The sequence below is a fragment of the Eretmochelys imbricata genome, chromosome 1 (genome assembly GCF_965152235.1).
Source record: "Eretmochelys imbricata isolate rEreImb1 chromosome 1, rEreImb1.hap1, whole genome shotgun sequence".
In the NCBI taxonomy this organism is placed as follows: Eukaryota; Metazoa; Chordata; order Testudines; family Cheloniidae; genus Eretmochelys; species Eretmochelys imbricata.
Window position 1 is genome coordinate 350,267,016 of NC_135572.1, and position 25,209 is coordinate 350,292,224.

Genomic DNA, 25,209 nt, shown 5'->3' on the forward strand with positions numbered 1-25,209 from the left:
AAATCACAGAAGCATAGTCCCCTGGTGATTGTGCAAGGAGCTGGAACTATTATTCCATGATCCTGGCAAAAAGAAGCATGCGTAGCACCACTAACTAGGGAATTTCCAAAGTGCTCTGGCTTGCACTTATTCATCAAGGATTGCATCAATGGTAGATGGTTGGTGGAAGTCCCCACAGTGCTAGTTCAGTGTCAAGATGAATATGGAGCATGATGCGGTCCCTGAATAGTCCCTTTCTACCAGCAGCACTTTAAAGATGCTAATTGTTCTCTTTGTCGCGTCATATACAGTTTTATCTATGACAGGCATTTGACCTTGGACTGTAACTTCCTGGCCAAGTGTAGGCACATTCCCATGCTCCATTAAAGTAAGACACGCCATGAGGCTTTGCACTGTGCATTAGAGAAGGAGCTGGCGTGAAAAGGGGCATCACCTACCACATGAGGGAGCTCTGAGGGAGCTCAGCTGCAGTTCACCAGAAGCAGCAGTCACTGCAAAAGCACTGTACTTTGGAATGGATATGGGAGGTCTCTGGCAATTAGGTTTCATAGCAGAAGATATTAATGTGGAATTTTTTGTTTCAATAGCCACCACAGCTGACTACTAAAATAAAATTTTTAAAAAAATCACAGACATTTCTTGGTCATCCTTTAGAGTAAGATTCCATTTGTAAACGGCTTATAAAGGGTTAATGATTAATAGCTGTTACAGACATGAGTAATATTTGGTTATAAGCATATCAGTAGAAGGTGTTATAGATGTTTCTAAGCAATCTAGAGACCTGTTGGACTCTATAACAATCAATTAATTAGTTATTAAAAGATACATTAATCCTTTAGAAACCATATAGAAGTGGAACTTTAATATAAAGTGTGTCCTATTTATTAACTCAAACTTCTCTCAAGAGAGTATGCTAGAGAATGTCTCCCACATGGCACCTTGATTTGGAAGGAGTTATATTCCATCTATGGTTTACCATGAAAACAGAAGGCATTCTAAGAATGGGAACAAGATATCTTCCTTCCCAACCTGCCAGCCCTATCAACAGATGTTTATTCAAATGGACCCTCCAGTACTTTAGAAGTTCACCCATCACATGTTGAAATAACATTAAAAAAGAGCCATAAAAATTGGCACTGCAGTTTTCCAAGTGTTCTTCTTGCTAGCAGAAAAACACCACTGCAAAGCCAACCTGACATGTCCTGCGGGTGCTTTTCCTCCTTATAATTGTAACTGACAGTGTGAATTCAGTTATCACACACCAGAAAACCAGGTACCATCCAGTTCCTGTCCTAGTGAACAGAGTTTCCTTTTCCTCTCCGTAGTTAAATCCAAAGTTAGTTAGGGTGACCAGATGTCCTGATTTTATAGGGACAGTCCCGATTTTTGGGTCTTTTTCTGATATAGGTTCCTATTACCCCCTACCCCATCCCAATTTTTCACATTTGCTGTCTGGTCACCCTAAAAGGGACATCATTTTTCCATTTAGGGGGTAAGTGTCCAAACCTGGCAGCTAAAGCTTTTCCCCACCCTTTCTGACCGACAATTGAAATGAAGCTGAGGGTGCAAATAAGAGCCACCTACCTATCAACCACTTCCTACACACCACAGCTAAACTATATCACACATCATCAGTTTCATTCTCTCGCACAGATCTAGACAGCAAAAGGATGATATGCTGACCAGAGAGAAATGTCCTAGCTGTGCCCTCAAAATGGCTATCCCTTTCTCTGTCATAGTGCAATCGACAGATCATTGATTCACCGAGTGAAAGCTCCTTAACCTTTGACAAACCTCCTCCTCGTCAGTGTTGTGTCGAAAATACGTGAGCAGGTTACATGGAGCTCATTTTTCTTTTGTTGTGGGCCATGCTCAGATCCAGAGAGGCAACTGGACATGGAAATGGTAAGAGATCACTGCTGCTTTCTGGAAAGTAAAATCAGGTTTACTATTGCTTGGTTGCTCTGGCGTAGGTTATTGACACGCTGACTGCTTTAAGGTAAGGCAAGAGGTTAGTAGATTAAAGGAGTTTAGTATTCTAAGGAAGCAAGAGAAATGTGCCCACAAACCATCAACTGGAGACAATCCAGAGTGGGAACATTCATGTTTTGTCTGAGTAACATATGACTCTTCTAACCCATCACTGGAACAGTGGGCAGATCAAAGGAATCCTAAGCACTCTTCTAGCGCAAATAGCTCTTTGAATTTTTTTTTTCCATTTTGCATGAAACTTTAGGAAATATAAAAATAGAAATTGAAATGTCAATAGCCTCCTCAGATAACTTGCAAGTGACTTTGGTGTACGTGCCAGTAGCAGATACATAATCAAGGTTTGCTACAGATGTGATTAATACCAATTATGCTTTTTCACCCCTTTAATAAATGCTTCCTATTCATTCTAGAAGAAATTAGATTAACCATTCACCTCACACTACAGGTTTATATTAGTATTACCTGTTGGGGTATTCATGTACACTAAGAAATTATGTAATACGTAAGTAATTGGTGCCAGTGTTTGAGTCTGAATTAGTATGTTTGAATGCAAAGATGTCTATAAAGTCAGTACCTGTGATATTTCTATTCTAAACATCTCAAGGATTTCCAGCTTCAGAGGTAAGAGATGGGTAAGAAATTCAGAAAGAAATTCTTTCATGGAAACTCAGATGAACTGAAGATTGTATTGCTAATTGCTCACTTCCAGCACTGGATACTGAAATTGTACCAGAAAAGCAATTGTAATTTTGAGAGGAGATTGTATTGTATATAACGGAACAACTTGAACTGGCTGTTGCCCCAGTCTACTCATAAACAAAATGTTTAATCTCCAGGCAATTTTATCTTCAGAGAATAATGCATTGAAACATCTGCATCTTTTTATTAAATGGAGACATTTTAATGGCCAAATGAAATGCCAGCTTCCCTTACATGATTTTAAATGATGCATGTGACAGTCTCACTGTGAAATGTTCAGCAGGAGATACGTAAATGGAATCAGTTCTGGGATGAGTCAAGTCCTGTGTATCATGTTCTTTGTATTACTGTGCCTTGGGAGAGTACCCACTGGGAGAGTACAGTCTGAGATCTGAATTTATCAGACGCCTTTCTTAGAATCACGGAAAAACTGAGGGGTGTGTAACACTTGCATTTCATACTGAAGTCTGCAATTGAATTCTGTGACGAATTTATAAATATAGAAAATTAACTTAAGATATTTCCATATAGTTATCTCTCCTGCATTACACCTCCTCTTTCCTTCGCTTCCTGTACTTACTTTGAATGCCTGTCCCGATACTTTCATAATTTTTAACTTCATTTTGTTATTCTCTTGATAATAATGCCCTTTGAAACTGAAACGTAACTCTAGCTTTTGACACGGTCTCCCAGAGTATTCTTGTCAGCAATTTCAAGAAGTATGGGCTGGATGAATGCACTATAAGGTGGGTAGAAAGTTGGCTAGATTGTCGGGCTCAACGGGTAGTGATCAATGGCTCCATGTCTAGTTGGCAGCTGGTGTCAGGTGGAGTGCCCCAGGGGTCGGTCCTGGGGCCGGTTTTGTTCAATATCTTCATAAATGATCTGGAGGATGGTGTGGATTGCACTCTCAGCAAATTTGCAGATGATACTAAACTAGGAGGAGTGGTAGATACGCTGGAGGGCAGGGATAGATACAGAGGGACCTAGACAAATTGGAGGATTGGGCCAAAAGAAATCTGATGAGGTTCAATAAGGATAAGTGCAGGGTCCTGCACTTAGGACGGAAGAACCCAATGCACAGCTACAGACTAGGGACTCAATGGCTAGGCAGCAGTTCTGCGGAAAAGGACCTAGCAGTGACAGTGGACGAGAAGCTGGATATGAGTCAGCAGTGTGCTCTTGTTGCCAAGAAGGCCAATGGCATTTTGGGATGTATAAGTAGGGGCATAGCGAGCAGATCAAGGGACGTGATCGTTCCCCTCTATTCGACACTGGTGAGGCCTCATCTGGAGTACTGTGTCCAATTTTGGGCCCCACACTACAAGAAGGATGTGGATAAATTGGAGAGAGTCCAGCGAAGGGCAACAAAAATGATTAAGGGTGTGGAACACATGACTTATGAGGAGAGGCTGAGGGAACTGGGATTGTTTAGTCTACAGAAGAGAAGAATGAGGGGGGATTTGATAGCTGCTTTCAACTACTTGAGAGGTGGTTCCAGAGAGGATGGTTCTAGACTATTCTCAGTGGTAGAAGAGGACAGGACAAGGAGTAATGGTCTCAAGTTGCAGTGGGGGAGGTTTAGATTGGATATTAGAAAAAACTTTTTCACTAGGAGGGTGGTGAAACACTGGAATGCGTTACCTTAGCTCTGAGCCACCGCGGGGAGCTGCAGGCTCAGAGCTGGGGAGCAGATGCCTGCTGTGCCACAAGGAACACCAGAGACGAATGTGTTGAGCAGCTGGGGAGAGCAAGGGGGGGCCCCTGAGCAGCGAGGGCCCAGTGCGGGGAGATGGCATCAGAGAAGAGGTCTGCCAGGCCAGACTTGGTGGTGGGGACAATACCCCAATGGGGTGGAGGGTGGGGGCGACTCTGGGAAGAAAGGCTCTGCACCTAGAGGGTATGTGGCCACTGACCCCTGTGTCACTGCAGAACAGCCAGGGCCTGAGAAGGAGGCCTGGGATGTGTGAGGAACAGACTGAACTTTCCTTACGTCCTAGAGACAGCTGTGTGTGGTTTCCCCGTGCCCAGGGGGCGGGGTTCCTTGTTTCCTTTAATCTTTCCCATTTTTTTCCTTATAGTTGTTGTTTAATAATTGTATTTGGTTTGAACTTAAAGTAATGATCAGTGGGTCAGGGAAGTGTCCTGCGCAGAGAGAGTACTCCAGAGTGGGGACATCCTAACTCCCGTTCTAAATGACCATGGCAAGACTGGGGGTTAAGACTCCCAGGAATCCTGGGCCCAGCCTTACAAGGACTCTGGTGTAAGGGACAGTAAAAGGGGAGTCCTCAAGGTCAGGCAGGCCTCTGGGTAAAGGGAGTTGGAGCAGGGACTCAGATCCTTTCACTAGCAATTCCATGGGGTATTCCATGCATAAGCCAGGAAAGTTCTCATAGCGGGACCATCCCGCTGCTTACATACAGTAGCTGGGGGAGGGAAGAAAACCATTTCTGTATTTTGAGTTGGGATACTTCACTTTTGTGGGCTCCTGATACGTTGTTCTTGTTGTGTTTTCTTGGGGTATTGTAATAAATATCTTGGTTTTAAAAAAAAATCTCCCAAATCTTGGCTAGCCAGTACATTGGTGGCTTAGTCCCCCGCTGAGAATAGACAATAAGCTAGATCTAGGTTAGGTTTTTCTCCCCTGCTTCATGGCTCTGTTTATTGTCTTCACAAACAAGAAGGAAAAGTGTGCAAAAAGTAACACAAGCAACAGTCTGGGTAGGGGATCAGGATGCAATCCTCTGGTCTGTGCTAGCTACCAGGTAGGGCCCGCTCTGACTGCACAAGGAGGCTTCACAGGGGCAGAGTTGGCTGCTCCCTGTTCCCCCCACCCCTGCAGGCTATTAAAGGGGCAGATTGCCTTGTTACAGAGCCTTTATCTCATCATTTCTTTGGTGGGCAGGGACATCCGGACACCTGTTTTGCAGTGCCACAATCTCCCTCAGTCTCAACATTTATCCAAACCCTTTACCTAATGCCCTTTGTAAGCAGCAAAAAGGCTTTATTGCAAGGGTGGTACCTTCCTCACTGATCATTGTAACAGCCTGCTAAGAGTTACAAGGCTAACTCACACAAACTGCACTTCAAATTTTCAGCCACCTAAGGTCTCTGTTACTTCCAATATCAGGGTTAGTGAGGTAGGGTTGTACATTTTCATATAGATGTAAAATCCCAGGGAGAACTGCAAGTTCTGGCACAGTCAAGGAATTATGATGTGACTGGAATAACAGAGACTTGGTGGGATAACTCACATGACTGGAGTACTGAATGAGGGAGGCAACCTAGTGACAGAGGATGTGGAAAAAGCTAATGTACTCAATGCTTTTTTTGCCTCTGTCTTCACTAACAAGGTCAGCTCCCAGACTGCTGCGCTGGGCATCACAGCGTGGGGAGTAGATGGCCAGCCCTCTGTGGAGAAAGAGGTGGTTAGGGACTATTTAGAAAAGCTGGACGTGCACAAGTCCATGGGGCCGGACGAGTTGCATCCGAGAGTGCTAAAGGAATTGGCGGCTGTGATTGCAGAGCCATTGGCCATTATCTTTGAAAACTCGTGGCGAATGGGGGAAGTCCCAGATGACTGGAAAAAGGCTAATGTAGTGCCAATCTTTAAAAAAGGGAAGAAGGAGGATCCTGGGAACTGCAGGCCTGTCAGCCTCACCTCAGTCCCTGGAAAAATCATGGAGCAGGTCCTCAAAGAATCAATCCTGAAGCACTTACATGAGAGGAAAGTGATCAGGAACAGTCAGCATGGATTCACCAAGGGAAGGTCATGCCTGACTAATCTAATCGCCTTCTATGATGAGATTACTGATTCTGTGAATGAAGGGAAAGCAGTGGATGTATTGTTTCTTGACTTTAGCAAAGCTTTTGACACGGTCTCCCACAGTATTCTTGTCAGCAATTTTAAGAAGTATGGGCTGGATGAATGCACTATAAGGTGGGTAGAAAGTTGGCTAGATTGTCGGGCTCAACAGGTAGTGATCAATGGCTCCATGTCTAGTTGGCAGCCGGTGTCAAGTGGAGTGCCCCAGGGGTCGGTCCTGGGGCCGGTTTTGTTCAATATCTTCATAAATGATCTGGAGGATGGTGTGGATTGCACTCTCAGCAAATTTGCAGATGATACTAAACTAGGAGGAGTGGTAGATACGCTGGAGGGCAGGGATAGATACAGAGGGACCTAGACAAATTGGAGGATTGGGCCAAAAGAAATCTGATGAGATTCAATAAGGATAAGTGCAGGGTCCTGCACTTAGGACGGAAGAACCCAATGCACAGCTACAGACTAGGGACCGAATGGCTAGGCAGCAGTTCTGCGGAAAAGGACCTAGCGGTGACAGTGGACAAGAAGCTGGATATGAGTCAGCAGTGTGGCCTTGTTGCCAAGAAGGCCAATGGCATTTTGGAATGTATAAGTAGGGGCATAGCGAGCAGATCAAGGGACGTGATCGTTCCCCTCTATTCGACACTGGTGAGGCCTCATCTGGAGTACTGTGTCCAATTTTGGGCCCCACACTACAAGAAGGATGTGGATAAATTGGAGAGAGTCCAGCGAAGGGCAACAAAAATGATTAGGGGTGTGGAACACATGACTTATGAGGAGAGGCTGAGGGAACTGGGATTGTTTAGTCTACAGAAGAGAAGAATGAGGGGGGATTTGATAGCTGCTTTCAACTACCTGAGAGGTGGTTCCAGAGAGGATGGTTCTAGACTATTCTCAGTGGTAGCAGATGACAGAACAAGGAGTAATGGTCTCAAGTTGCAGTGGGGGAGGTTTAGGTTGGATATTAGGAAAAACTTTTTCACTAGGAGAGTGGTGAAACACTGGAATGCGTTACCTAGGGAGGTGGTAGAATCTCCTTCCTTAGAAGTTTTTAAGGTCAGGCTTGACAAAGCCCTGGCTGGGATGATTTAATTGGGGATTGGTCCTGCTTTGAGCAGGGGGTTGGACTAGATGACCTCCTGAGGTCCCTTCCAACCCTGATATTGTTCCAGTCCCCTAATCCTTTTTGTTGCCCTCCGTTGGACTCTTTCCAGTTTCTCTACATCCTTTCTATATAGCGGGGACCAAAACTGGACGCAGTTCTCCAGCTGAGGCCTCACCAGCGCTGAGTAAAGCGATACTGTCACCTCCTGTGACTTGCATGCTATGCCTCTGTTAATGCAACCCAAAATTGCATTTGCTTTTTTTGCCACAGCATCACACTGTTGACTCATGTTGAGGCTGTGATCCACCACAAATCCCAGAGCCTTCTCAGCAGTACTGCTGCTGAGTCAGTTATCCCTCATTCTATATTTGTATATTCGGTTTCTCTTCACTAAATGTAGCACCTTACATTTGTCTCTGTTGAATTTCATTTTGTTGTCTATAGCCCAGTGGTCCAATTTGTCAAGATTCCTTTGAATTTTAATATACTGTATCAATGTGTGGCTCATACCCAGTAAGGACTAAAATAAAAAAGTGAGAATTTAATTTAAAATGTAGAGTACCAGTTCTCAGAAATGTATACACAAAGTTTGTATTTGTACACAATTCGCATCACCATGGTATCTGGATGTTACATAAAATGTTAAATGATCAAGCACATACACAAAGTTCTCAGTAGGCTGACCTGAGAGAAAGCTACTTTATAGCAACCCCTTGGACTCCCAGTTGCAGCAGCCCTTATCCAGTAAATGCCCAATATAAAAATATACCTTGCTCTGTACTAAAAGACTGCCAGCCCCCTGATCTGATGGTCTAGGAAAGGTAGAAGTTGCTACAGACAGGGACTCTCTAAAGTATCTCCACTTTGATGAAGAAATTTCCTCTTGCCCCATTAGGGCCTGAGTGTACTCCAGTTTCTTATTATCCAGTGTAATCCTCTTCTACCACTTCCCTTATCATGACACCACCAGTAACTTCGTCAGCTTTCCCATCTCCCAAGCTCACCATTATGGTATCATCTCTGACTCATCTCTTTCCTTCTAACTCCATATCCAGTCTGTCACTAAAGTTCCATTGTTAAAAACACATGCCCATGACTTTGGTCACACTCGCCTTGATAACTGTAACCTCCTCTCTAGTGTCCTTGTTTCTCCCCTCCAGTCAGTCCAAAACTCTGCTAAAACCTATTCCACTGCACTGATAGCCCCCGCCCCTTGAATTCCTACACTGGCTTTCTGTCTCTTGCTGCCCTTTGCCTCGATCTCCCAGGCCTGGCTGTGAACTTTAGGACAATTTCCCATTCCTGTTTGCCAGATTTCCTCTCACCTGGTTCAAATCCTTCCTCACAACCCACTCCGTCCCACCTTATTCTCTTCACCAATGATCTCCTCATCTCCTTATCTGCACTGATGGCTTTCCTTTATCTTCTCATTTTTAAAGCTTCAGCCCTCTAGGTCAGGGAAGATGCTTTACTCTCTATTTTGTAAAATGGCAGGGGCATTACAAGGTATAAATACATAATGAATAATGCCTATTCAATCCTTAATCTCCTTGCTGAGTCTGACAGTGAAAAACCGAATGGCTCTGATTATTGTTGTGAGGTGGACATCACTCAGTAAGGCACTGTTCTTAGACTTTTTTCCCTACCATTTCAAACCAAACTAGTGTGACTCATAGGTTTTTTCAGTATTATCCAAGGTTGGAGTATGTATTCCCCAACCACCCCTATATTCTGGCCATATGTTTGTCACCCAGAGCAATTCGTCTCACAGGTGATGTTCTATTACCACCCTACCCCCGCCAAAACCCAACCAAACCCCCAAATTGGGGAGGTTAATGCCAAAGAATAGGGTTTGAATCTATGTGCACACACATGCTTTTCATAGCCAGATCTACTTAGCAGAGTGACCTTTACCTGTGGGCATGAACACAGATGAGGCCAATGTTACAAAGGCCACATCTGAGTAAAAATGTGGTCAAGTCTATTCAAAACTGAAAATGCTAATGCCCCAATAAATGTGCTGCTCACACGATCTATTCAATACCAAATGAGTATGCTGCTGCTGCAATGTACTCAACAGTTACCCTGGAGAAGGACAAGCTCTTTGGTTTTACCACAATGATCAGAGGGGTATAAGAAACAAAAAAGGACAGAATAGAAAATAAATTCTCCCGTCTTTTGCTTTGTGCCTTTTCCACACAGCTCTCGGTGCTTGGAAAAATTTCCCTCTTGACCGTATATTGAGTACTCTCCTTTTCTTCCTTAACACACCTTTTAAAAAATGTGCCCTTTGGTCAGCGGTCCCTGGCATGGCTGCTTAGCACAGGACAGGAGTTAGGGACACTATATGTAGTGATACTAAGCAGCACAAATGGAGCCAGATTTTCTGGAGTCACGTATAGCTCTGTAAAGTGCATGTAAAATACTACCAAGCCACATGCCTTCACTCATGTGTGCTGGTGGTGGCATTTCGCGCCCAAAGGGCCCTCACTTTGTACCACTTAAATGATGACACAAGGTATAAGGCAATGGTGAATCAGGCTTGTCATGTTTAGTTAGTCCATGAGCTAGAGAGCCAGAGTGAACTGCCGGACCTATCTAGGGCCAGGAAACTGAATAAAGACGCACCTGTATAGTCATTACAATTGAGACCTGTCTCTTCTATCCTGCAAGGAGCTGTAGGTTTCTCCTAGCCTTTCAGTGCTGATCTCCTTTCTGGTGCTGTTCGCCATGCCTATGCCTGATTTTCTCATTTTTATTTTATTTGTGTTAGTTAGATTGTAAATTCCTTGAGGAAAGGAGCTTGTCTTCTCATGAGATTTGGTTGAGTGCTACGTATATTACAACACACATGGTCCAACACCTCAGATACAAACACTCCCAAACTTCAGAGAACTTTAGTACTGGACCCAAACTTCACAGCTCAGATCCATCTCTGTTTACCTGTATAAATAACAAGTGACATTAATAAAACAAAACAACTTCAGGGGGGGAAAGTTACAAAGACAGAACAGACACCCATTTTTTACTTTTAGATCAAAAATAGTTGGGAAAAGTTTTCAAAGCTCAGTAGTTACCATTTCAGTCCAGCAGATGGGTATCAGTTCTCCCTCTTCACAGGTCAGTTTCAATTGTTGGATACCATCTAGAGATGATATAGTTTCAGAAACAGCATCAAATGAGCACCTCAGATAGCTTCTTATGGGACTCTCTGGATTTCGATACAGGGGTGAGTTTTTGCTATCTCTTTGGAAAGGTTTTCTTTACTTCTGAACTATCTGAGTGTCTCTGTCTGCTGTATTGTTTTCTCCAACAATTTCTGCGTAAGTCTTCAGAGCTGCCAGCCTGCTACTGTTCCCCACCCGTGTACTCAGGGAAAAAATGTCCTATTCTGTATATTACAGTTTTATATTCTGCATCAAACCATGTCAAAGCTAGTGTCACAAATCCACGGAAGAAAAAAAAAAACAAATTCTGAGTTAAGATTACCACAGCATCTGACTCGCTATGTTGTGTCTACCTAGTACTATAAATACCTGTCAGATTTCCCCTCTCACCTATTTTGGTCAAAAATAGTTGACTTTCTGTCTGGATTCCTGTATCAAACCAGTCCTCTAACTCAAATATTGGTATGAAGTAGCCATGCAATTGGCAAACATTCTAAAGCCATGATCTTATCAGATTTCAACAACTAAAACATTTTGGGACAACTCAATAGTATACCTAGATGGGAAACTTCTGGGAAGGAACGAAGTGCTAAAGGAAGTGATGTTGGTACTGAGATGTCATTCTTTCCTCTTAGACAGCGTCATGCTGGTAGCAGCCAATGAGCTCCTGGCATTAACATCTCTTGAATAAGCTATAAAATGGTGGTTATGACCATTAAAAATCCCATAGCATTTATGCTAGAGCAGAGGAGTTAGCTTCAATGTCCTAACCAAATCTGAATATAGCTAAATACATTCGGGATACCTAAATTTCCCTTCTAAATCCAACTTGAGTTAATCTTCACTTCCTGTCCCAGTTTGTTGTTAGTGTCGCTTTACACTGCTCAACTATTGGGACAGTTCACCCAAGGAAATGAGAAAAGAAATAGATTAGGTAGATGACTATGTAATAGGAGAAATGTATGTGTAATTTGTACAAATCAGTAACATTAGTAAACCACTTTGGGATTCATTTGGATTAAAGGCCCTAAGAAAAGGAGAGATTATTATCATTAAGAAGTAATCACCTCTACTATTCCTTATATGTAAACATTAGCCAAAAGATAGTGTAGGAAACAAGTAGTTTTTCAAAGAGCTCCTTACTAATTTGAGAGTATGTCAGGTCCAGTGGACCAACTTGCTCAACCCAAAAAGTTAAAAGATCCTTCTAAACAACAGCAAAAGTCCTTCCTTCAGCATTCGTTGTGTATGGGTATGTTCTGAAACATATGAACAATGCTGTCAAAAGCAAACAAGGAAACCCCAGCCATAACATAACAGCTTTACAGGGCAGTAGTGTTGTGTCAGGAAACAGTGACTTTTTTCAAAGGGCTGTAACATAACTTTTGTATATTGTGAAACCATAATTTCCAGTATAAATGCCCCAAAATGTACATAGATGCTTGATAACCTTCGAAGTAACATGCTATGTGACTCCATGTGATGCCTTAGACTTGATGCTTGAGCATTATTAGTGAGTCGATTAATTATTAACTAGAAAAGCTTTAGTCAAATACAAGTCAATGGGCTCAATACAGGAGTAATGAGATTAAATTCTATGGCTTGTGGTATACAGAAAGTCATACTAGATGATCTAATGGTTCTTTCTGTCCTTAAAATTGTGAACCAGAAATGATCTGAACAGTCTCACAAACCTAGAATTAAAATACTTGAGGTTTGACAAAGTATAGATAACTTTTCTTCTTTTAACATTTTGGGTATAGTTCCATTTCCCTAGTTCTGACCAGAGTAAGAGCCTTTCCTGAGGCATTTCTTCTCAAGAAAAATTCCAACCATTCTAGATGCTGTCCTAATAGAACTGCTGATGGACTGAATAGAATGTTATATGTAGTATAGTTGTAGTCGTGTTGGATATTAGAGAGACAAGGTAGGTGAGAAGAAAAGGAGTCCTTGTGGCACCTTAGAGACTAACCAATTTATTTGAGCATGAGCTTTCGTGAGCTACAGCTCACTTCATCAGATGCATACCGTGGAAACTGCAGCAGACTTTATATATACACAGAGAATATGAAACAATACCTCCTCCCACCCCACTGTCCTGCTGGTAATAGCTTATCTAAAGTGAGCAACAGGTTAGGCCATTTCCAGTTGCTCACTTTAGATAAGCTATTACCAGCAGGACAGTGGGGTGGGAGGAGGTATTGTTTCATATTCTCTGTGTATATATAAAGTCTGCTGCAGTTTCCACGGTATGCATCTGATGAAGTGAGCTGTAGCTCACGAAAGCTCATGCTCAAATAAATTGGTTAGTCTCTAAGGTGCCACAAGGACTCCTTTTCTTTTTGCGAATACAGACTAACACGGCTGTTACTCTGAAACCTGTCAAGGTAGGTGAGGTAATATTTTTTATTGGCCAACTTCTTTTGGTAAGAAAAACACGCTTTTGAGCCACAGAGAGCTAAAAAGATCTCTGTATCGCTGAAAAGCTTCTCTCTGTCACCTACAGAAGTTGGTTCAATAAAAGATATTACCTCACCCGTCTTGCGTTTTGAATAGCAGGTTAGAAAGACTGTAGAAGAACAATGAAAAATGCATTAATAACCATATTGTACTCAGTATGTTTAGTAAATGTTGTCATGTTATTAAATACGTATACTTTCACAAAATACCAAATCAGAACTATTCACATTAAGTCCTAACCAGCTGAGAAATGTCAACATTAAAAACTAAGGCATATGTAGCATACATGGCATAGGAATAAAAGAGAAAACAGAGAAACCCTGAGAATTTTACTTCCTTTACTCAAAATAGGCTCTGGAGGATTACCAAGGGGGACACACAATGGAATTCTGATCCTCACTTGTCAGATTAGAATTATAAATTGCAGTTAGTTTTAATCGGTAATGCACCCACATGCCAAACCAATGGGCGCCCTGTAGGCCCAATATTCAAATCACAGTTCCATTGGAAGATGAGCAATATTGAGTGGACAATCATTATTATTATTATTATTTATTTGTACTACCCTAGCCCCTAGGAGCCCCGATTATGGACTGCATTGCACTAGAGGCTGTGCAAACACAGAACAAAAAAAGACAGTCCTTGCCCCAAGAGCGTGTAATCTAACTATAAGAAAACAAGACAACAGGTAGCTATAAACAGACAGACAGGCAGATGGATACAAAGGAGAGTTGCAAAGGAGGGATTTGAAAGAAGACAATGAAATGGCTTTGCAGATGTTTATGCAGCGCTCCCCCTAAATGTGATGGACAGCATGGGAAAAAGCACAAAGGTGCTTGTTTAAAATGTAACAAGTGAGTGACAAAGACTAGCATCATTGGTAGAGCAGAAGCAGGAATCAACACCTCTATTGCATATTGGTAGCATTCAACTTAAAAAAGGGGAATTACACAAAAGTAAGGAAGCTAGTTAAATGGAAATTAAAAAGAATAGTCACAAGGGGCAAATGCGTGCAGACTGCATGGAGACTTTTTAAAACCACCTTAACAGAGGCTCAAACTAAATGTATATCCCAAATTAAAAATATTAAAATAAGAGGACCAAAAATAAATGCCAATCTGGCTAAGCAGAAAAGTTAAAGAGGTGGTTAGAGGCAAAAAGGCATCCTGTGAAAATTGGAAGTCAAATTCTCTTGAGGAAACTAAGAAGAAGCATAAATTCTGGCAAGTCAAGTATAAAAGTATAAGGCAGGCCAAGAAGGAGTCTGAAAAGCACCTAGCTACAGACACAAAAACTAAGAGCAAGAATATTTTTAAGTACATCAGAAACAGGAAACTGTCAAACAGTCAGTAGAGCCACTGGATGATCAAAATGTTAAAGGAGCAATCTAGGAAGACCAGGACATTGTGGAGAAACTAAATGAATTCTTTGCATTGGTCTTCATGGCTGAGGATGTAAGGGAGTTCCCCACACCTGAGCCATTCTTTTTAGGTCACAAATCTGAGGAACTGTCCCAGACTAAGGTGTCAATAGAGGAGATTTTTGGAACAAATTGATAAATTAAAATAATAAATTACAGGGACCAGATGATATTCACCTAAGAATTCTGAAGGAACTCAAATATGAAATTGCAGAATTGCTAACTGTGGTATGTAACCTATCGTTTAAATCAGCCTCTGTACTAGATGACTGAAGGGTAGCTAATGTTACACCAATATTTAGAATAGGCTCCATAGGTAATCCTGACATTACAGGCAGGTAAGCCTAACTTTAGTACAGGGTACCAGACAAATTGATTGAAACTACAGTAAAGAACAGCATTATCAGACACATGGATAAACAGAACAGGTTGGGGAAGAGTTAACACATCTTTTGTCAAAGAAAATTATGCCTCACCAGTATATTAGTATTCTCTGAGGATGTCAACAAGCATATGGACAAGGGTGATACAGTCGATATAGTGTACTTAGACTTTCAGAAAGCCTTTGACAAGGTTCTTCACCAAAGGCTCTTAAGCAATCTAAGCAGTCAGCAGATAAGAGGGAAAGTCTTCTAATGTTAAAAGATAGGAAACAAAGGGTAGGAATAAATAATTAGTTTTAACAGTGGAGAGAGGTAAATAGTAGGGTCCAGTAGGGATGTTTACTGGGAGCAGTGTTGTTCAATGTATTCATAAATGATCTGACATAGGAGCTGAACAGTGAAGTGGCAAAATTTGCAGACAATGCAAAATTACTCAAGCTAATTAAGTCCAAAGCTGACTGTGGCAATTTACAAAGGGATCTCACAAAACTGGGTGATTGGGGAACAAAACGTTAGATGAAGTTCAGTATTGATAAATGCAAAGTAATGCACATTGGAAAACATAATCCCAATTGTACATACAAAATGATGGGGTCCAAACTGGCTTTTTCCACTCAAGAAAGAGGTTTTGGACTCATCATGGATAGTTCTCTGAAACCATCCACTCAATGTGCAGTGGCAGTCAAAAAAAGCTAACGGAAAGTTAGGAACCATCAGGAAAGGGATAGATAATAAAACAGAAAATATCATAATGCCAGAAATGCATGGTACGCCCACATCTTGAATACTGTGTGCAGTTCTGGCAGCCCCATTGCAAAGAATATATATTAGAACTGGAAAAGGTACAGAGAGAACAGCAACAAAGATGACAAAGGGGAGGGCATGATAGAGGTCTATAAAATCATGAGTGATACGGAGAAAGTGAATAAGGAAGTTTATATTCGCCCCTTCATATAACACAAGAACTAGGGGTCACCTGATGAAATTAATAGGCAGCAGGTGTCAAACCAACCAACGGAAGTACTTCTTCACACAACGCACAGTCAGCCTGTGGAACTCTTTGCCATCGGATGTTGGGAAGCCAAAGGTATAATTGGGTTTTTTAAAGAATTAGATAAATTCATGGAGGCTAGGTCAATCAGTGGACAACAGGAGATGGATCACTCAAAACTGCTCTGTTCCGTTTATCTTTCTGAAGCATGTGGCACCGGCCACTGTCAGAAGACAAGATACTGGGCTAAATGGACCACTGGTTTGACCTAGTATGGCTTGTCTTATGTTCTTACAGAGATGATAGGTAGCATGGGGATAAATCATGAAAGGCCATGAACATGGGCGGCGAGTGAACCGCTGGCTCAGGGAAGCTAGCCCCCCAGCCCCATCCCTTCCGCCCCCGTGCCAGAGCCCAGACACCCCCCCCACTTTGCCATCTGGCTCCCGCCCCAGGCTAGCGCCCCCAGCCCCAGAGTGCCCCCAGCCTCGGAGCGCCAGGAGGGTGAGCAGCACGGCCCCAAGCCCAGAGGGCCAGGAGTCCAGGCAGCACCGACCCAGTCCCCAAAGCCCCGGAGTGCTGGGCAGCATGGCCCCAGCCTCCCCAACCCTGGAGCACCAGGAGGGTGAGCAGCACAGCTCCAGCACCAGCCCCAGCTAGGGCCATGACACAGAGGAACAGCCGTCCGCAGAGCAGGAAGCAAAAGGGGGATTGGGGGCGGAGTGTGGGCGGGGCCACACCTGGCTGTTTGGGGAGGCTCAGCCTCCCCCAGCCTATGATACCTGTTGCCCATGGCCATGAAAGCGAAGATAAGTAGTTTATGTCTGATGCAATGGAGAAGGGCGACATGGTTAATGGAAGCAAAGAAAGGGGTGACACGGTCAAAGGGATGAAGTAGGAAAATGATCCATGCAGCAGCATTCTGAATGGATATTGGTGGGGCAAGATTGCGTGGCAAGGCCACAGAAAAGGATGCTGTGAGATGCTGAGAGTCTGGATGAGAGTTTTAGCTGTGTGGATGGAGAAGAAAGGTTGGATTTTAGAGATGTTGTACAGGAAGACTTGGAAAGATCTGGACACAGCCTTGCTGTGAGGATCCAGAGAGAGGACCAAGGTGAAGGTGACACCCACACTATGGGTCTGAGCGGCAGAGTGGGTGGAGGTGTTGTCCACAATCAGTTACAAGTGTCATTTTTTGTGCAGTATTGTGCACAGCAGCTCAGCAGAACCCCAGGCATCTCACCGGCTTGCCAGATAAGCAAGCAGTTGCCCTTTACAATGAGTAGGTAAAATGTTGTGGGTTTTTATTAAGAACTTAAAGAGATGTAGATTGGAATGCTGTTTGGTGAGATTCAGATCTACCAGCTGCTTCAAAGAGGTGTTTGAAGTCTCGAGGGAACCGTGCTTTTAGCTTTAAGGGAAAGTGAGAGTACATGTTCACGAAATGTCTCTCATCTGATAACTCTTTAATTTTAATCACCCTGACAGTCTGTGGTAAAGCATGTGGTTAACTATTTCGGGTACAGCAGCTTCTCTAGAAGCCACAATCTGCTGCTAGCTTATACAAGGCAAATCCTTGAACAATGTAGACATATAGGTGGACTGAAGACATTAAAATAGTTCAGATCATTTGTGCACAATGGATCTCTTTGCCTTCTTCCTCCCTTTCCTCCTGTGTGCTCACTCGCCCCCAGCTTTCACTAAAGCAGGAGAGTACAGAGCGGGGAGAAAAAAGAACAAAGCGAGACAACAGTAGGTGACAGTGAAAGTAAAGAAGAGGAACCTGGAAAATTACATCATAGCACTGGGTTTAGAAATCACTGATTTCCATGGCTGGAAGTAATGTCAGCAAGGCCATGATTATCTACAGAGAGGACATCTTAGGAGTCAGGGGTAGAAGGCAAGAAGAATTAAAGACGGAGGGCTGTCTGGAGTTTAAGGCCCTTTCTTAGCCCTAGTCCTCTGAGGGGGTTACATTATTGTTTCTTGTCACAGGAAATGGGAGGAGGTGGTGAGTAGGGAAGTCTCATCAGAGCAACTTGCAATGAGTATTACAGATAAATAGCCACTGACCACATTTGTCTTTTCTTTCTCTTCCTACATCGACTAAAGAACCTCCGTCTATAGATCACCCCCTCTTCTTGGCAGGTTCTCTCTAATGGATTAATCAGTTAATCACTTGCCCTTCCTAACACAGCACCCCTTACTAAGATAGCCCTCCACATCCAGAATCCCATCTTTGAGTTTCTCAAGATTCAGGGACCCGGAGCAAATGATTCCAGCACCTCATTTGGGAATTGCATTCATCTAACACTGGGTCTGCAGCGAAGCCTGATCCTGTCTCCCTACTTGCATTAATACGACCCATTCTTAATTAATCCTAGGTGACTGAGAGTTATATTTGGGTGTCATTTGCTGCTGTCATAACAGTCCTTGTTTTCTGGATGAATTATTTTTAGGTTTGCACCTTTCTCACTATAAGCGGTTGTTGGTTGGCTGCTGTTCAGTGCATGGGGACAGAACTGTGAATCTCTTAGTTTTTTATTGTTTTGCTTCGTGGTGGTTGTAACTATTACCCGGTACAATGACTTTGTGCTGGAATATCCTTGTTTTTTTAACATTACACCATACAATTAGGGATGCAAGTACTGATGCAGAGGTCAAGTTTAACTTTAAAATATATGTTCATTTAATTTCATTAAGAAAATAAAATACTTAAACGCAATATTAGAAATTGTTCCTGATAAATAATTGCCTTTTAACTACCAGTATTTACAAGTGTCAGAATATGAACTTTGAAAAATAGTGTCTGAATCTAAGGAAATGGAAAAATGGGCCAGAATATTTCTAAATAATTTTTACAGTGTTTTTGACCCTTATATTTGGGAGCCACCACAAAAGAAACTGGTCATGAATATTCCTCTGTATTGAGGTAACGTTACTGGAATTTCACACTGGGCTTCTGCTAGGCAGGATCGGGAGGTGTAATCTGAGCCCAGCCAGCAGGGGGCAGGGCATGAGATCACACAGCTATTGCTCCTGTTAGCCATTCCCAGCCACCATGGAGCCTTCTGTCTCCTGCATTGCTTCTTTCTCAGAGCAAACGAGAGAGAGTCGAACCAACCCCACCTAACTGGGCTCTGAAATTCATTCAGCAGCATCATCCTTACTACTGGGGAGTGGGAGTAAACAGTGCTGAGACTCAGTGATTGCCAGGCAGATTCCTTCTCTGATGGATTAAAGACGAGGGGTGAAATCCTGACTCCACTGAAGCCAATGACAAAACTCCCAGGATCAGGATTCTCCCAATAGCCCTTCCTCCTCCTGTAGGAAGCTAATAATCTTACTGATGGAGTGAATGGCAGCAGCCATCGGAGCCTGGGAGGTAAAACTTTGTATGGAGAACTTTTTAAAGTAAAAATAATAAAAGGCCAAAATGTTCAAAAGCTTTGATAGGCACTCATTGCCATTTATGGACCTATTTTGGGGCTCAGGTGTGATTTGAGTTACATGATGGTTCTCTACACCTACCCCACACCTCCCTCCTGCTCCACTGGCCGTTGAAATGATATTTGAATAGTAAACTCTTCTCACTGTGCATCATGGATTACAATCTATGTCGTCACAAGAAACTGTTGTTTCTCATCCCCCCAAATGCTAGAACACCCTTGAAGAAGAAATTAAAAATCCAGAATAGAAAAGTTCTGTCCTATAGTTTAAAGATGTTTTACATTAAGTTAGTGCTGGTTTGACAGCCACAGACTCTGAAGGAAAAAAAAATCAGCAAGCAAATCATCCCACACTGACTCAAGGGTGTGTTGGAAGGGTCTACCCCTGTGTCCTGGGAGCCCTTTCTTAGAATTCTGCCCCTGAATCGAAGGGAAGATTAGGGTGATTTTCCTGCCTCAACTGGACCTGATCCTCTGTCTGGATCTTGGTAAACCATTTCTGTCAGAGACGATTGGTGAATTAATTGTGGTATATAAGTACCTTCACAGGGAGAATATACTGGGTATGACAGGGCTGTTGAATCTAGTGGAGAAAGGCATAGCAAAAGACAATGGCTGGAAGCTAAAGCCAGACCAATTCAAACGAGAAATAAGGCATCAGTTTTTAACAGTGAGGGTGATCAGCCACCAAGGAGCAGAACTCTGCAGCACACAAGAGGTCCACACTCTCTCCATGAAGAAAAGGAGTACTTGTGGCACCTTAGAGACTAACCAATTTATCTGAGCATAAGCTTTCGTGAGCTACAGCTCACTTCATCGGATGCATACTGTGGAAAGTGTAGAAGATCTTTTTATATACACACAAAGCATGAAAACATACCTCCTCCCACCCCACTGTCCTGCTGGTAATAGTTTATCTAAAGTGATCACTCTCCTTACAATGTGTATGATAATCAAGTTGGGCCGGCCAACTTGAGTTGTGATCACTTCCTGCCCAACTTGATTATCATACACATTGTAAGGAGAGTGATCACTTTAGATAAGCTATTACCAGCAGGAGAGTGGGGTGGGAGGAGGTATTTTTTCATGCTTTGTGTGTATATAAAAAGATCTTCTACACTTTCCACAGTATGCATCTGATGAAGCGAGCTGTAGCTCACGAAAGCTTATGCTCAAATAAATTGGTTAGTCTCTAAGGTGCCACAAGTACTCCTTTTCTTTTTGTGAATACAGACTAACACAGCTGTTACTCTGAAACTCCCTCCATGGTACCCCAAATTCTCCCGCACCCTCTACTCAGCCAAACAGTCCCGATTCCACTGCCATGGGCCCCTCTGCATTTATGGAAGAGGGAGCACGACTGGCTTCTCAGAGCACAGTAAACAAAGACCCACTCAGGTACTTGAGAACTCTTCTCAAAAGCAGAGTTTTCAATATGTCTTCCTTATAACACTTGGCAAAAACATCCCAGAGCTTAATTATCTGCTATTAGCAGGTATCCATGGACTATTTTAGTTGTTGTTTTGGAGCTTTGGTACTACACTAAGATAGATTAGACAAGTGGTTCTCAACCTTTGTGGGCTCAGGGCCCATTTGTAAACCTTGATGGCTTGTCGTGACCCGGATCATGCCCAAGATGCCCTCCAGACTTGATTGCCCCCAGCAGGGGTTCATCAGGGAGATATCTGGGGTACCGCCACCAGCAACTGGGGAGAGGGACAGTGAGCTGAGAGATGTCTCCAAAACACACAGCTCCTCCCACTGTTGATGGGGAGCAGAGGGTAAGAGGCAGGTGGGGGTTTGTGGGCCTGGAGGTGAAGTGGGGATAGTGGGGAGCCTGGGGGATGTAGTAATGAAGCAGTTAGGGATTCTGGAGGGCTGGGGAAGGAATTGGAGGGCAGAGGGTTGTGGGGTGCAATGGGGGGATGATATGGGGGTCAGAGGGAGGACTGGTGAACCAAGATGTCAAGGTTCCTTCCCCACTCTGAACGCTAGGATACAGATGTGGGGACCTGCATGAAAACCTCCTAAGCTTATCTTTACCAGCTTAGGTCAAAACTTCCCCAAGGTACAAAGTGTTCCACCCTTTGTCCTTGGATTGGCCGCTACCACCACCAAACAAATACTGGTTACTGGGGAAGAGCAGTTTGGAAACATCTTTCCCCCCAAAATATTTCCCAAAACCTTGTACCCCTCTTCCTGGACAAGGTTTGGTAAAAAGCCTCACCAATTTGCCTAGGTGACTACAGACCCAGACCCTTGGATCTTAAGAACAATGAACAATCCTCCCAACACTTGCACCCCCACCCCTTTCCTGGGAAATGTTGGATAAAAAGCCTCACCAATTTGCATAGGTGACCACAGACCCAAACCCTTGGATCTGAGAACAATGAAAAAGCATTCAGTTTTCTTACAAGAAGACTTTTAATAGAAATAGGAGTAAATAGAAGTAAAGAAATCCCCTCTGTAAAATCAGGATGGTAGATACCTTACAGGGTAATTAGATTCAAAACATAGAGAATCCCTCTAGGCAAAACCTTAAGTTACAAAAAAGATACACAGACAGAAATAGTTATTCTATTCAGCACAATTCTTTTCTCAGCCATTTAAAGAAATCATCATCTAACGCATACCTAGCTAGATTACTTACTAAAAGTTCTAAGACTCCATTCCTGTTCTATCCCCGACAAAAGCAGCATATAGACAGACAGAGACCCTTTGTTTCTCTCCCTCCTCCCAGCTTTTGAAAGTATCTTGTCTCCTCATTGGTCATTTTGGTCAGGTGCCAGCGAGGTTACCTTTAGCTTCTTAACCCTTTACAGGTGAGAGGAGTTTTCCTCTGGCCAGGAGGGATTTTAAAGGGGTTTACCCTTCCCTTTATATTTATGACACAAGAGTTCCCCCAAAAACACATAACTCCCCTGCATGGCCAATGTTGGGAGGAAGGTAAAGGAGTGGGGAAGATTTGGGGTCCTGGGGCAAAGTGGACGGTCTGGAGGAAGGAGTAGGGGACTGAGAATGCAGTGGAGATTATCTGGAGGCCAGGATAGCTAGTATGACAGCAGGGTATTTGCCTGGTTGTAGGGCAGAAGGTACATCGGGAGTCTGGTACTTGCTGGAGAACATGACACCAACTGCTCCTGTCCCCCCGTGGTTGGCTGGAGTTGGCTCCCTGCTCTGGGGTTGCACTGCTCAAGTTTGTCCCAAACCCTAATGTGGAGCTAGCTGAGCCAAATTTTTGTGAGTGGCATTGCAACCTGGCACATGGGATCACAATGCAATTTATTCAATTTGGCATCATGATGGGTGGGGGACTGAGCCAAACCGGAGCAGTGGTGCAACCCCATACCCCAGATCACAATGCCCTTAGCGGGGAGCTGAGGCCAGAGAGCCCTGCAACCCTTTGGCAAATTTGACAGTTTTGGGTTGCGACCCACAGTTGGTAGAACCTGATCAAATGAAGCTATCTAGTGGGTTAGGGCCCCATCCTAAGAGGCAGCTGCACCAGCCACTCAGTGGAAAGTGGAGAGACCATTAAAGGGAGCCCCCGCTGATCTGGAACAGATATTCTGGGTGTCATTTTCCATCCAGCCTGGGTTTTATCATCATTTCCTGTACCCTGAAGACGTAGTTCTCCAAAGGAGAGCACCATGTTATTGGCACCTTGGACTGGATTTTCCCATGGTCGCTTTCTATCTGGGCTGGGATTTCATTTCCCTTAGTCACGGGGGGTAAGCCCTTTAACACTCCTCCTCCACCCTCATTTTTAATTATTTTCCTTGTTTATAATTCCATTACCTTATGCGAAGCTTGTGATTTATATCAGGGTGACTGAGAACAGGATCAGGCCCCACATCATTAGTTTACTTCTGCAGTGATTCTTTCAGCTTCCAAACCAACTATGAGATGGCAGAACCTAGGAACAATGCAAAGGACCGGGGGAGGTAATCAAACATGCGATCCCCCATTTGTAGTAATGGAAATAATCTAGTGCCCTAACCATATGGCCATCGTTCCTCCCTGGCTGTCTAAGATCAAAGTTATTCAAAGCCCTCGAGTCATTTACTATTACCCTAACGGACCTTTTTTCTCTTTGCAGGGAAGTGCCCCGCCCCACACTACATTGAGTTTGCTGAGATTATCATTGACAGGGTCATGCTGGGCAGCAAGGGGCGATACAAGTGTGAAGATGGCTATAAAAGGACAATTGGGGAGAGTAATTTAATTGTCTGTATTAATGATACTGGGCTCATTCACTGGACCACAAAAACTTCTGTATGTACACGTAAGTAAATATCATCCTTCCTGCTAGGTCTAACCACATCTCCTATATGCACAGGCAATTTTCAATTGATTTAGCTTTTATAGTGGCCACACAACACTGTGCTAATGAATTATGTTTTGTATTGTTACTTCTCCCAGGCAAACCCACCACCCAGATATTGACTCCCACTGACAATACAAAACTTAATATACATAGAAGTGTGTACAATGAAATTTAAAAAAGGGTTCTTTTTATTATTTCTATTTAATAAACATTTCCTGCAGAGCTGGAAACACCACAGGGTTGAGCTAGTGCATAAGAAAAGGAAAGTAAAACAGACTCTAACCAGAAAGTGAAACTGACCAATTTACAGTCAGGCTGCAAACTGAAAGAACAGGAGGACTTGTGGCACCTTAGAGACTAACAAATTTATTTGAGCATAAGCTTTCGTGAGCTACAGCTCACTTCATCGGATGCATTCAGTGGAAAATACAGTGGGGAGATTTGTTACTCTCTAAGGTGCCACAAGTCCTCCTTTTCTTTTTGCGGATACAGACTAACACGGTTGCTACTCTGAAACCTACAAGTTGAGCGAATAGAAGGAGTGGAACCACACAGCTTACACAGTGAAAGACATATGGTACCTGCCAGAGGACAAAGTTTCTGTCAGGAACAAAACAGAGATGGGCCCAGACCAAAACCGCAGCTCTGAACTTTGGAAAAATTTGGATCTGAATATGAATCCAAACTGCTCTTTATTTATCTGGGTGTTTATACAGTGTTAACCATCCTAATTCCAGAGTGGCTCTGGTTCTCAGTCCCAGTTCTAGAATCAACATGCAGCATATCAGGAAAATTTCCTTATGGTGGGAATCTATTAATTTATTATTTGCTGATGGCTGACAGCAAACTCAGTCCTGAAAGGATCACAGAGAAAGATGTGGTTCCTGCCCCAAGAAGCTACTACGTCTAAAACCATACAAATCAAACGCAAACCTCACTAGCTGCCCAATACAGCTGGACCAGTGGGAGGAGGACTTGCTATTTCCTTATACCTTTCTCACACTGCTGCTGCTCTGGTTTAGTCTCTTCTGGCCACAGTAGAGCCTTCATGCCTCCTGACCTACTTAGCAGAGGTTTGGATGTTAATGTTGCTGGTTCCATGGGACCAGGGTCAGTGAGGCCACAATGGGTTTTCCTTGTCATGACTCCCTCCAACACCCTGCCCCCATCACCGACTCATTCTTCTTCAACAAAGAGCAAACTCCCTCTTACCTGATGCAATCTATTTCAATCTGCTCTGGTGGAGGAAAGGTGTATCTGTCTCTGTGTCCCCTGGGGCACACCCATGGTTCCAGTCTTCTTTGCTAGGAGCCCTGTGCTTCAGAAACGTGTTGGATGCTCCATTGTGGTCTGTGGTTGTTGTTATGTACACTCATAGACATCAGTAAGAATG

General features: G+C 43.3%; 1 protein-coding gene across 1 annotated transcript in view; it reads left to right on the forward strand.

Annotated features, from left to right (window-relative positions):
* Positions 1-1,837: 1,837 nt before the first annotated feature.
* The window catches only part of LOC144259609 (interleukin-2 receptor subunit alpha-like), a 30,071-nt gene continuing 6,699 nt past the window's right edge, over positions 1,838-25,209 (forward strand). The window contains exons 1-2 of the mRNA XM_077807896.1: positions 1,838-1,905; positions 23,589-23,774. Coding sequence (XP_077664022.1) covers positions 1,839-1,905; positions 23,589-23,774 — 253 coding nt within the window. The 5' untranslated portion in view covers position 1,838. The remainder of the gene's footprint in view (positions 1,906-23,588; positions 23,775-25,209) is intronic.